Source organism: Carassius gibelio, chromosome B20, assembly GCF_023724105.1.
Source record: "Carassius gibelio isolate Cgi1373 ecotype wild population from Czech Republic chromosome B20, carGib1.2-hapl.c, whole genome shotgun sequence".
In the NCBI taxonomy this organism is placed as follows: Eukaryota; Metazoa; Chordata; class Actinopteri; order Cypriniformes; family Cyprinidae; genus Carassius; species Carassius gibelio.
The window spans coordinates 22288503-22303353 of NC_068415.1; the positions used below are offsets into that span (position 1 = coordinate 22288503).

At 36.4% G+C, this 14851-nt stretch overlaps 1 protein-coding gene and 1 long non-coding RNA gene across 2 annotated transcripts; both read left to right on the plus strand.

The window, feature by feature from the left end:
- The first annotated feature begins 1310 nt into the window (after positions 1-1310).
- Positions 1311-4026, plus strand: LOC127984572 (protein FAM89A). The gene is made up of 2 exons (XM_052587277.1): positions 1311-1723; positions 3075-4026. The coding sequence occupies exons 1-2, from the start codon at positions 1472-1474 to the stop codon at positions 3348-3350; spliced, it is 528 nt and encodes a 175-aa protein (XP_052443237.1). The 5' UTR covers positions 1311-1471; the 3' UTR covers positions 3351-4026.
- Positions 4027-9665: 5639 nt separating this feature from the next.
- LOC127983844 (uncharacterized) lies at positions 9666-13107 on the plus strand. Its single transcript, XR_008160503.1, has 3 exons — positions 9666-9909; positions 10014-10076; positions 11956-13107. It is a non-coding gene; the product is annotated as an uncharacterized LOC127983844 (long non-coding RNA).
- Positions 13108-14851: the final 1744 nt, after the last annotated feature.

Here is a 14851-nt window from a genome sequence, read left to right on the forward strand (position 1 = left end):
CAAGCAGAATATGGTAGTCATTCATCATAATGTGTGTCTTGTGTTGACACAAAAATGACACAAGAGCCAGTAAAAAGTGAATTGTTTGGATCTATATTATCATGACAGAACGTGGTCAGATCTTTATCTTACTGCACTGTTCTCAAGAGTATCCAACACAGATAACCGCTTCAGTCAGACTGCATTTCATATGTTCATGTGTTCATTGTATGTAGTTGTTTGTTGTTAAAGGAGACCGAGAAGTTTAGCAGCTTTGTCTTTGTGTGTGTGTGCTCGCACATGCTGTCTTTGTACTGGCCTCATGCCAGTGCTTTGTGTCCAGCTGCAGCTGTGTGTGTGTGTGTGTGTGTGTGTGTGTCAGAGGGGCGGATCCGTGGCTGCTCGTGCTCACCATCTGTCCGCTGCTGACACCTTTGTTCCGTGTCAGGATTCCGGCCCTGACCTCATCCTGAGTCAATACATCGGACTATTTCCTGCCCATGTGCTCCACAAGCCAAGGTCTGAGCTGCCATTAGAAGAGTGTGGTCTGGATTTAACTCAGTAATCAAAACACCAACACTAAATTACAATATAACAACAGATGCAACACATTTGTATTTATAAAAGTACGTTTTTAGCACCTGATTAAAGTGAATATGTTTTATTGCAAAATGTATTTTTATTTAATTTATCTTTATTCATTCATCTTTTATATATTTATTTTTCTTGTTATAATTTATTATAGTTTTTCTCATTTTTTTGCGTTTTGTGTTATTTTACTTTGTTTTATTTTTCTAAAGTAACTGTTTGTTTGTTTTTTTCAAAACCAAATATACATGTGATGTACATGATTCTGAAAATGATCTATTTATTGTTTGTTATTTTTTCCCCCAAACAGATCAGTAACAAATAATATTAATTTCATAAAAAAAACAAATCAAATTTAGAACACATTGCGAAATCTATATATATATATATATATATATATATATATATATATATATATATATATATATATATATATATATATATATATATATATATAATTAACTCGTTTGTACTATTTTATATTTATTACGTTGATAATTTTTGTTATAATTTATCTTTTCCTTAATACTACTGTTTTTGTTTTTCAAAAAGGTCAGTAGCAAGACCCAATAATGTCATACATTTTATGAAAATGTAGGTTACCAGACAATAGCTCCTCTGGCTGCGCTTTGATCTGAAGAAAATATTAATTCAGAACTTAATTCTCATGAATATTCAATGCCCTCGCTGTCCGTCACTGGTGGCCACGCCCAGTCTGTCCTGGGTCTCTTTAAATCGACAGGAAGTGCGAGTTGAGTTCCAGCTTCAGATTATAGTGTTGTTCGCTGCGGTGGCCGTTACATGGGTTTTTCGACGTCAGGGTGTAAAGGTCTTTAAGAAAATTATCACATGCTGTTACTGTCCACTCGTCTGTGAGCAGAGCGTGTTATCTGTGGATGTTAGTATGAATGGTAAGGTCGGGAATGGAGCAGCGGGCGGTGTGCTGGCCTGTATCGAGGGTCTTCCGCCGCTGCCCAAGAGCCTGAGCGGACTGCTCAACTCCAGCGGCGGCTCGTGGAGAGAGATGGAGAGGATGTACGTGAAGAAGACCATGATTCAGGACGACTTGAGCCGAGGAAGGAATAACACGGACAGTGTGCTGGCCAATAAACCAGCAAACCTGGATGCCGCCCTTGCTTTGCTCAGAAAAGAGATGGTAAGGGTAACGTTACAGAATAGTAAGCAACAGCTGTTCTCTGACTGCAGGCGTTCATTTAATTACTTGTCAGTGAATGGGTGTTAAAGACGAGTTACCTTTCTGCCCAGTCAACATTCTTAGCGTAGTCACGAATAGATTTTTTGTTTAACGCGAATCGATTCGACAGTTCGGAAGGAACAAGAATCGAAGGCGCATGTGAAGCCCAGATTAATCGATTAGAATGTTCGCAACTCGTCTGAAACGGCCAAAAATATTCTCTTCGAATGATTCGAAGGGTGACCGTTATCCTGGAAAATGTTCGATTTGAATGTTAGAACACTCATGTGATTCCCAACAATGTTTTCGATTATTATGCTCTGGTGGGCTTGTCATGCCCAATTAATTCATTAATTAATTTGTTTGTTAGTTTCCTTTTGATTCCCAACAGTATTGTTCGATTAGAATGTTCCAGTGATGAACAAAAATGTGGGTGGTGCTCAATGTCTAAATCAGATGTTTTGAATGCACTTATGACGACCCAAAATGTTCGATTATGCTGTAGAAAACTAGTGTGTGGTGCCCAGAAATTTTCACTTGGGATTTTTGGAACGTGGCCGTTATTCTAAATGTTTAATTTGAATGCTTTAACATTCTCTTAGTCCGCCAATTGGAGAATGTTCGGTTTGTCATTTTTGATCAGTCTAGACTGTAATGAACAAATCCTGCAAATTATATGTATTTTTTTATATAAATGTTTTGAAAGTGAAATCGATTTTCATTCTTTTTTTTATAATAATTATATATATATATATATATAACATTTTGAGCACTTCTGTGATTCCCAACCATGTTCGATTCAAATGTTCGATTGTGCGAGTGATGAACAAAAATGTTCGCTTTGTATTTTCGATTCCAGTGTTCAGTTCACACAATCAAAACTTGCCTGCGATGGCCACAAATGATCCCTTCAAGTTATTTTAATGTGACCTTGATCCACAAAAATGTTCTAAATGAGTGTTTGGTTTGGTTCATATATTCAGGACTAGTGTTGCCCAAATTTGTATTTAATTTAAATGTTCTAAATGCACAAAAATGCAGGGTTCCTACGTCCCTAATTTAAAAACAACCGGTTCGGTTTGGGTCTGTTTTGCTGTAACACTTGAACCATCACTGGGAAAGGGTCAAATCATTACAATAACAGAACAAAGCTCAACCTGAAGAACATAAGGTTTGGAATGCAAACACAGAATATGCATTATGTGAGTAAAAGCCACAGATCTATTTCAAAGTAAAAGTCACTTTGCTCTAGTGTGGAATGTGTTGTCCCTCTGATGTTTCCGTAAGCACTCATTCGAGTTTGTTTGCACAGGTTGGTCTGCGGCAGCAGGACATGTCCCTGCTCTGTCAGCTCTGGTCCCTTCACGAGTCCATCCAGGAGTACAAGGGCAGCTGCCAGGACCTCTCCGCTGTGTCCAGCGCGGATGGACCCTACGGGATGGAGAACGGTTATTTCGACGAAGATGAGGAATATTATACTGAATCCGGTATGACGCCAGCCGAGACGCCCGATGGAAATGACACCTCTCCTAAAAACGGGACATCCAAAGAAGGCTGGATACATGACTCGTTCCATATCACAATCTAAAACACTTGACTTTTATTCTGTAATAAATACAAGCTGTGCCATTATTTAGTTTGCTGGCATTGTTTAGTTTTACAGCAGACTCTTTCTACAGGACATATAACTGAGAATTATTATTTATTGTATGATATTCTATATAGTATTATTTTTCTTCTGATTTAATCAACATTGGAAGTTTTATAGGATCTTTTTAATAAGGGGTGAAGCATATCATTTCATAATAAGGTTTACAGTAAATCATGTTAAACTTGTATTGATTGATTTCTAGACATTAGTTTGATGCTTCACCCCTCTGAATATCGAAAAGTCTTATTTCTTGTTGAGCAGTCGCTTGCTGGGTGCTTGCAGAAGACAGGGATTTGTTTTTTTATCGAAAATATGAATTCTGAACATGCTGGAAATGCTATGTATTCTTTGCTAAACTGTAATCCAGGGTCTAACCAGCGCAAAGATCTTGTGACAGCATCACCAAAACAAAACGCAATGTCCCAGTTTGCTCTTTGCATTATGTATTGTGTAACTCCTTAGGAACATATAGTAAATTGATAACCAGCTCCAGAACATTTCAATAGTATTTCCTTCTCACCTTGTGTAAACCTATCGTAGATGGTGTATTGTAGATGTTTTATTTATTTCCTCATCATTGCTGCTTGGATTCAGTCTTCCGTTGTGCTTGAACTTCCTCTCTGTGCATATCATGGGAGTGTCATCCTGTCTTTTTTTTTTATTTTTTTTATTTTTTGCTCAAATGACTTGCATAAGGTCACCTGTATTCATAATGTGAGATAATAAACTTTGTTTTGGCAAATACAATGCCCATTAAATACACCACAAAGATTCAGTGTGTGCATATCATAGCATGCCAAAATGTAAGCATTTTACCTCTACAAGAACACTAATGTTAGCCGAGAGATAATGTCTTCTACCTCTAATGTGTTTGAGCTCGGAGATCTTTTTTTTTTTTTTTACACCAGCAGACACAAACAAGTAGCTATTATTAATAGCCAGCATTTACACAAATCCTGATTCAATTTGAACACACTCTTACTATATATTAAACATTCTGATATATGAAAAATGTTTATGAAACCAGCAAGGCTTTAGGTGCTTTGACTAAAATCAGCAATGGACTTTACACATCGTGCCTTGACGCACCTTGGCTTTGAATCCAGGTGTTTCTGCCATCTCTGCTATCATACAGTTTCATATCTACATCCAGTATCTTCATGCATCCATTTCAGTCCCTCTCATTAACAGAATGTAAATGTCTGCTCACCACCATCTCATTATCTTCTACCCTGCGGTGATTTATTGCTGTGATCCTGCTTGGAAATTCCCACTCGGTTTGTTTTGTAATTTGCATAGAAGTCAGTAAAAGTGGTTTCTGGCCTGTTTGCTCTCCGTGGTTGGTTGTGAAGTGATTTCTGCAGTTGCTGCGGTTCTGCGTACGAAGATCTGGTTAGATGGCGTTTGTGTTTTTGTTTTTGAATGCTTTTCCATTTTTTTAAAATGTATTTAAATGCAAAACATTGCATATTTGAGGTTTGAACTGATCATTGATACAGGAATGATCCTTTTGTATGTTCTATTGTGTGTGTTAGCGATATAAAATAAATGCAATAATGTATGGTCCATGTGGTTTTTATGCGTTTTAATGTCACTTTAGAATTTTAGTGTTCAGATTCTACATTCAATATAAACATCAGCATAATTATGAAATAAACACCTTTATTTATTCAAAAAATAATAATAAGTGGAGAAAAATGTGGCTTTTCAGAATAAGCGTTTGAGACTGTTGTCACATTACATTTTTACCTTAATTCCAGTTGTTTATTCTTCATTTTAAATGCAATTTTGTATAAAAAGCTCTTAGTCCCGTCAAATAATGAATGCAGTTGATAATACTTTAGCTTCATCCAATGATGCATTGTGGGATATAATATTTAGTATTTAGTATATTTGAGTATTTAGTGTGTATACTGTGCACAGTATGCAAATGTTAAGCGTAGAATATCAGCCTGACCTACATAATGCCAAAATGAACAGTATAGAGCTTACTGTGTGGAATATTGCATCAAATAATGCAAAGCACTCCGTTTAACTCTCCATCTCCTTTTTGATATATTATTTGACTATCCTGCATAACTTAAATCATCTGGCTAAAGTTCTTCAGTTTATAAAAAGGTGAGAAAGAGATCTTCTTTAAAGAAGCTTTGACTGAATGGTTCTTTGTGGAACCAAATATGGTTCTTCTACGGCATCGCTGTGCAGAACACTTGAGTCATGCCCTGATCTGACAATGGGATAAAAGTCACAAGTTGATGCTGAATAATGAGGAGATGAATAACGGCGTTCTGGACACCGCTGCGGGCCACTGATGATATTATGATCTTTCACTCCTCACAAGTGTAACTGTGCTTTCTTTGATACCTGATATCTTAGAACACTTAATAGGATATTACATCAATACTGATGCAGTTATACTGTGTCCTTCAGCTAAATGGAGGATGGATGCTTGTCTTCAATGTTTCCATATGAGGGGGTTTTATAGCTGTGCTCTAAATCTCTCAATCTAAATCCACACCTCTGAGTTTGGGCCTAAGCACCTGTTCAAGCAGATTGAGCTGGATTACTGTAATCGTTATTGAATGTGTCTGCGTCACGTTGACCGGGGATTTTCCTGCTCAAACTCCAACAAGTGAAAGAGACTGTAGTACAAGAGCCACTGCATGGGTTAATAAAAGGGGAAAACACCTTACTGGGGAACCTTACATTCTCTACCTATTGGATCATTTCATTTCAGGACTTTTTTAGCATGCTATTTTCCTCTTACACAATACTGATCTGTGAAACAGACACACAGAGATACTTCAGAGCTGAACCTAACCCTATACGAATACCAGAGCACAATCAAGCACCAAAGACACTTAAAAACCTGTTCTGGCTTGTGGACGCTCCACACTGACCCGTGTTTAGTCATAACAATCTTCAGATGACAAAATAGATCCAGTGTGCTTTGAATATTTCCACTCCATACACAGAAAAACATATATATATATATATATATATATATATATATATATATATATATATATATATATATATATATATATATATATATATAAATAACATGTATAAAAAAAATAAAATAAAAAAATATATATATATATTCATCTCAATTATTTTATCTTTCAAATACAGTGTGTTTATGTATATATATATCAGTGTATACTCACACACACACAAACACAGTTAAGGTTTTAAATTGTAAATCTGAAAATAGATATTACAAGGTTCTCCTGCTTTGAGATTGATACCGAAAACAATTATGAAATTCGCACTCTTCAGTACTAAATATTTTCTGTGCACGACTTCTTACGACTTGTTAAATGTGGTTTGAAAGTTATGAAATATGAATATGAACCAATACCACAATGACTCAAACATATAGCCTTTAATAACCACAATCCCCCTCAGCTAAACTGTTACAAAACACTCAGTTTCGCAAATCAGTGCAAGATTTATTCATCAGAACAAGTTGTAAAGTTCATACTGAAGACCCGCACTTTATGTACCAGGCATCAGTTACATCAGTAAGAAAGTCCATAACTAAACACCCGGATAAAAACAGATGGCATTCAGATGATTACAGTATGGTGTCGACACTAGTCCGCAGGCATCTGGAGTATAACTGAGTTAACGTCTTCTCTCAGCAGAGCTAATTGAGGAATTTGACAAATAACAACCTCAGGAATGTGAAGCTGTGCCTTCAAAGTCTTTTTAAACTGTGAAAATCACACATGCTCGCTCTCAAACTAGTTCTTCTGTATGAAGAGGATTCACAAGTGAAGACAAATGTCTGACATAGAAGCATGTAAAAACTCATAAACATGGTAACCATAGTAAAGATAAACTATTTGCTCTCTGTGACCTCATTTAGTTTCATTTGGACTTGCCAATGAATTCCTTTGTACAGAACATCTTGATCAAACAACATCTCCGAAGTAATGACAGGCACGTCTCAGACGTCTTACAAGGTAAACAGTTTTGTATTTCAAACGTTCTTGGACTCTTAATTTTTCATGATGAAGGTTTTGCTTCGGTTCATAGAGCATCCATTTATCATCCGGACTCCTGGATTCTGGACTACAGCATTGACAGATGCAGAAAACCCTAAATGTGTCCATGACAAAAGAAATTTGGCATTTAAAAAATCTCCAATTAATGTCCTGTGAAGTGAAGAATAGTGTTTTTAAGAAACAAATCCATCATTAAGTCTCGGCTATTTTGCTTTAAACCATAGCCTCTGACCGAAATGCTAGTCCATAAACCATAATAACATTCCCTCCAGTGAAAAAGTACATCCTCTGTTGCAAATATTTTCCACCATAACTGTTTTGAAGTGCTTTTGCTTATGAACAGTGCTTGATCCGTGCATATTTCTCTCCTGATTCAGACTAGACCACTTATTCACTGAATCAAACACATCCTAATGATAGCCTACAAACATACATCTTGTGGATTCTTTGTTTTACTTGTGGATTATTATTATTATGATGTGTTTATCAGCTGTTTGGACTCTCGTTCTGATGGCACCCATTCACTGCAGAGGATCCACTGGCGAGCAAGTGACGTAATGATACATTTCTCCAAATCTGTTCTCATCTACATCTTGGATCTCCTGAGGGCGAGTCATTTTTCATTTCTGATGTGGACTGTTCCTTTAAATAAACACTGTTTTGTTGATATGTCCCTATAACAGTGTTGGTGGACCATCTGCACACACTACAGGAACTGCTGGGGGTGGTTAGCACACCCGTGAAGACCTTATGCAAACAACGGCCCACTCTAAACAATACAGTCCTCTGTGGGAACGCACATCTGTGGGAAAGAGAAAGTGTTGAGTGTGATGTGGACTTTCCACTTTGGCTCTGGGTGTTCATGTGAATGAAAGAGTGTCTGTGAGTGTGTTTAATGTGTATGGCTTCTATAAAGGTTGATGTATTCACCTCTTACAGCTTGTGAATTGGAGGTCAGGACGAACAGTCGTACAAGGCTGAAGCAGAGCGGGGAGAAATCCTTCTCTCAGATGGCAGCTGGAACTAACAGCACTTTACCGTAGCTGGAGAGCAGAGCGAAGGCTAGAGAAGAAGCACAGCAGCGCTGCGCCGTCCAGACTCGAGAGAATGAACTACACAGCTGTGCAGAACACGGCCAACTCTAGAACAACACAAAGAACACCGGAGAGTCCCCGGGAAGTTCTGCACTGTCACATTATTTTATTGATAATTATGTACATTATGCTAAAGTGCACAACATATTCTCAGTTTCTCATTACTGTATTGCAACCTTCTGCATTACAGTGCTAATGATAAATAGCAGTACATGTAATATAATAATAATAATAATTTGCTAAATGAAAACAATATTAAGGGTACAATTACTTAATTTAGGATTTTTTCCCCATTCTCATTATTCAAGACATTCTCATCTTTTACGCTCGGCAGAAGAAAGAAGCTCATACAGACTAGAAACAACATGAGGGGGGAAACTTTAAATCCATGGACAAATTTATGCATGGTAAAAACAATCCTGACTGAATTTAATACTTGCGATGAGGATATCATGTTTTACCTTGTAATTTTCTGAGCATTATGTAGTTTTGGTACTGTATTTAATTCTGTATCCACTTGATTTGGGTTCTGCAGCAAAGCCAGTCAGAAAGCAGTTATCTAGATGTGTATTGTTTTGAAAACAACACTCATTATGTTTAGTTCAAGCCAAAGTTATTTGGTTAGCCTTTTATCTGTCCTGTCTGGTAAAGGTCTTTTGGTCCCTTAGAGTCAGTTGGAGTACCCGGAGTGTGAAGAGGGGAGCGACCTGCCCTGCAAGTCCATCCAATAATTATAAGTTCAGGCCAAAATGAAAATGAACTCATTTTTACTTGCTTAATTTTGAACACAGAAGTGAACCTTTGAAGAATATTGACTAAGTGACTTGGTTCTGGGGCTTTTAAGCTCAAAAATAAAATAATACAAAATAAAAAGCACAATAAAATGTGCTTTAATGTTGTTGTTGTTTTGCTTTGCGATTTAAAAAAAAAATACATTATGAAATATGACAAACTTAAAATAACTCTTTTCTGTTTTTGTGATTTCAAAACCCTATTCATTTGAAGTACATGAAAAAGAGACACTGGTACATTAATATTTTGAGTTTTTATTGAAGAAAGAAAATTAATAAAGCGTGTGAGGGTGTGTAAATGATGACAGAAGTTTCATTTCCAGGTGAATTATTCCTGTTTATAACATAGACAGATGTAAGAAGAGTGTCAAACCAAAACGCTTCCTATCCAGCACAGAAAAAGGTGTTTTTCTCATCCTCTGTAATTATGGCTTTCTTCACATTGTTTTTGCATCCACTGTTGGGTTGGATTGATTGTTAGAGGGTTGACAGACTTCCTGACATGTTTTTCTTTCTCTCTTTCTGTCACCACAGAATCAGGCAAAGCTGTTTGTCCAACAGCGGAAGGAAGCCGACCAAAATACCAATGAGGAACTTGGTGTGTATCAGCTCATTGTTTTGACTTTGGCACGTGTGTTTTTTGTGCTTGTCTTTGGTTGACATGCTCTGCTAACACTCTTTTGTTTTTATTTCATCCATTAGCTATGTTCTCATTGAAAATTGCCTTTATGATGACGCTATCAAGCACTCTCTTTACTGCTACAGGTAAGTTTTGTTGAGAATGAGTTTTTTTGGTGTTAAAATCAACATGAATTCCACACTGTCCCTCGTTTAGCATCATAATGAAAGATTCTGGTCTTTTTGCCCATTTGTTAAAAGTCAAATCAAGTCAAGTCACCTTTATTTATATAGCGCTTTAAACAAAATACATTGCGTCAAAGCAACTGAACAACATTCATTAGGAAAACAGTGTGTCAATAATGCAAAATGATAGTTAAAGGCAGTTCATCATTGAATTCAGTGATGTCATCTCTGTTCAGTTTAAATAGTGTCTATGCAATCATTTGCAATCAAGTCAACGATATCGCTGTAGATGAAGTGACCCCAACTAAGCAAGCCAGAGGCGACAGCGGCAAGGAACCGAAACTCCATCGGTGACAGAATGGAGAAAAAACCCTTGGGAGAAACCAGGCTCAGTTGGGGGGCCAGTTCTCCTCTGACCAGACGAAACCAGTAGTTCAATTCCAGGCTGCAGCAAAGTCAGATTGTGCAGAAGAATCATCTGTTTCCTGTGGTCTTGTCCTGGTGGTCCTCTGAGACAAGGTCTTTACAGGGGATCTGTATCTGGGGCTCTAGTTGTCCTGGTCTCCACTGTCTTTCAGGGCAGTAGAGGTCTTGTAGGTGCTGATCCACCATCTGGTCTGGATACGTACTGGATCCGGGTGACTGCAGTGACCCTCTGATCTGGATACAGACTGGATCTGGTGGCTACGGTGACCTCGGAATAAGAGAGAAACAGACTAATATTAGCGTAGATGCCATTCTTCTAATGATGTAGCAAGTACATCGGGTGTTATGGGAAGTGTTCCCGGTTCCGGTTTACCTAATTAATGCAGCCTAAAAATCCTTTAATGGATTTGGATATTAAAAGCATATTAGTATGTTATGTGTATGCCAGGTTAAAGAGATGGGTCTTTAATCTAGATTTAAACTGCGAGAGTGTGTCTGCCTCCCGAACAATGTTAGGTAGGTTATTCCAGAGTTTAGGCGCCAAGTAGGAAAAGGATCTGCCGCCCGCAGTTGATTTTGATACTCTAGGTATCATTTCTAGGTATTGTTTCTATTGATTATTTACGATTTTTAAGTTTTTGTTTACATAATATGTAATGTATGTGTGCTGTGTATATTAATTATGTATATATAAATACACACACATGCATATATTTAAGAAAAATGTTACGTTTATATATTAAATATATTGATATATGATATAATTTATATGAATATAAATATATAAATAAAAATATTTTCTAAATACTGTGTATTTTTATATACATAATAAATATACACAGTACACGCGTATATTATGTAAACAAAAACTTTTATTTTAGATGCGATTAATCGTTTGACAATGCTAAAAAAAGAAATTAAATTATTCAGCAAGGACACATTAAATTAATCAAACATGACAGTAAAAGATTTCTTTAAATAAATCCTCTTCATTGTACTTTCTATTCCTCAAGGCAATCCTGAAAAAAGCACCATGGTTTCCACTAAATATATTTAGCAAGATCTGATAAACTGACTAATTGAGCAGCAAATCGACATATTAGAATGATTTCTGAAGAATCATGCGGCTCTGAAGACTGGAGTAATGATGCTTTACCACAACAGGAATAAATTACATTATAATACATATTACAATATTTAAATAACACATTTCTATTTTAATATTTCACAATATTTTTTGTTTTTTTATTTTTTTTAAAATGCAGCCTTGGTGAGCATAATAGACTTTTTCAATGCATTTGAAGATTTGAACGGTAGTTTATGCACAATGCTTTATCAAACACTACAAATATATGTGCAATTTCTGTCATAGCTGTACATATAAATGAAGGTAACTCTCTCTCTCTCTCTGAAGGACATCAAGTATGCAGACTTGGCTCTGTATGAGTTGAGCAGAGTGATCGCACTGGAGCCCAGCAGACCAGAAGTGTATGAGCAAAGGGCAGAGGTGAGGAGCAGAGGTCCACGCACCACACGGACGTCTTATCTTCAGGATGCACTTTGATTTCGACTTGAGTAGACACTTCAAATAATGTCCAGAGCAGAAAGATAGCGCTGGTTCAGTCCAGAAACTCCATGTTTGTCAGCTTTAGCACAAGTGAAGATATTTATCGTTATCTGGTTGAACAGTAACTTGATTTGTGCATTATAAACACCACAGCGTGTCTTTGTGGTGATACACATTGTAAGAGTAAGCTTATTTCATTTATTTGTGTTTATTGGATTTAGGATAGCAATATATAACTGTGCTTGACACAGGCTTTAAAAAAACATTCATTTGTCTGTTAATGAAATTTATTGTTGGCCCACTGAAGAAAAAAGTATGAATTATAAAAAAATATTTGTGTATATTTAAAAGAGAATCCATTTGATTGGGAATTGCTAATTACAGTGCATTAAGGCTAAAATATTTTACCTAACGTGTTCCCTGGGAATCAAACCCACAACCTCGCGCTGCTAACGCAATGCTCTACCACTTGAGCCACAGGAACACATGTGACTTCCCCGTCAGTTTTCCGTGTTTGTTGCTGATACAGTGCCTTCGAGACTATAGTGTTAATTAATCATGTAATTTTGTCACACAACTTTTGTTGGACTGATGACATTTTTGACTCTGTTCTGTTCCTTTCATATTCCATCTTATGATTTGGAAAAATAGCCCATTCTTATTTTTTTTAAATCCAGCCCCATTGATAAAAGAAATAAACCAGAAAATAATCCTTTTTAGTTTATAATGGATACAGTCAATTCTGCCTCGTTAATTATTGTTATCTTACATACTATATTATTAAAGGAATAAGCACAACTTTTCAAAGATTTGGGGTAGCAAATGTGTATATATACAGTCATTACAAATGAAACTAAATATTATATCAATTGCCTCTTTTATTACCGTCGACTGTGAGTGACGTCACTTCCCAATGCAAACACACCCAATAAACTTCCCAATGCATTTTGGTTAAATTGTGTTGAGCCTATCATTCGATATCTTTATGTCCTGTAGAAGGAATGCAGTTGCCTTGGTTGTATGTATAATTTTGTATTCAAAAAAAAAAAAAAAAAAAAAAAAAAAGGTTAATTATTAATATTAAAAATAAAAAAAATAAAATAAAAAATAAACTTCCCAATGCAAACACACCCAATAAAATGGCCCCACCCCTGTCACTTGATTGACAGGTTTCCGTGTAGACGTTGGAAATTCAAATTCAAAAGGAATCGCGATTTCATTTGAGTTTTGGCAGTTTATGTGCGCATTGCAGAGAGAGTGAAAAGGCAAATGTGGTAATTAATATTGCTATTTAAATATGACAGGCTCATAGCTCGTAAGATATGGGAAACACAATTGCAAACGGACTTTGCATTTCCATTTTAAATTTGGCAGACACTGTGCGTTCGCTTAAACGAAAATGCAAACGGTAATGGGCGATTTGCATTTGCGTTTTGGATTGTCACATTTTATGCGTCCACAAATAAAAAATGCAATTGCAAATACAATTTGCAATTCCTTTTGAATAATGTCCGGAATATCATTCCATACCAATAACTTAAGTTCTCGCAGAAAATTCTCATTAGTTCATTTGTGTTTCTGAAGCCAAACAAAAGGCTTACAGTTTTGCAGGAAAATTTTTGGTGAACTTTCCCTTAAAGTATTTCCTGCATACTCTGATTGTTTGTTTAAATTGACTCATTTGCATCACTTATGTTGGACTATATTTGCTGTCTCTATTGAAGACTCTTTTTCCAGTCAAGTTGACCTGTGTAGAGGAGTGCAACTCCAAAGTCCTTCTTTACAATATCAATAACATTGATTTTTTTTTTTTAAGAAGTGCCCCATTATGGATTTTTGAAAGTTGAAAATTAGCTTTCATGCAGTGTGTAACAGCTCTTAGTGAATGAAAACATTCTGCAAAGTTTTATGTCTGAAAGTGCACTTTGTAAAAAGTTATTGTCTCACAAAAGAAAGAGTCGACTCAGAATCATTGAAACGAGCCGTATTTAAACGAATCCCAAGCCGTTTCATATTGACGTCAACTTAAAAAAATTATCATATTGCCCGTCCACTTGATGGTCTTTTCGCGTTGGTCTGAATGAAAATGCAAATTCGTTCTTGGCCACTAATTGCTGCTTCTAAAAAGCGGTTTTCCTGGTAATGCTGTACATAAAGCAGCACTGCGCTCACAAACACTGCTTTATCAGGCATCACAGGCTCATGACCAAATGAAAATGAGACCAGTCACCTCAGATTACCCTGATTTTACTTTTGAATTACACAGATTACGCAAATTTAGTATTTCATCACAGATTAGTATCTGTATTAGCCAGATAGATAGTGTTATTTTGGGACATAAACCTGCAAAATTAGCAACAGCAGTTTCATGAAGTATTTAAATATTGATTTGTAGTTGAAATATGCCTCTGTTGTGATAGAATATTCCCGTTATCTACACTCTCATCTGGATGTACCTGTTGCGGAGTATAATGGCGATCAGGATTTGCCGGGAAACTTTAAAAACCACTGGGCAAAAAATCATCCCTTCCTCATCGAGGATTATGAAGAACAGCCTGGACTTCAGCCTCATATTAAGTGAGTTTAGATGCAAACTGAGTCTTTCGTGTTTTGGGGCATCACATCAAATTGATATGTATAAATAATGAGATAATTAGTATGATGTAGTATGATTTTATTCCCTGCTTGTTTTGTGATTGTAGAGATGTTCTACCTCAGGACTTTGTCAGTTGCTCTGCTGAAG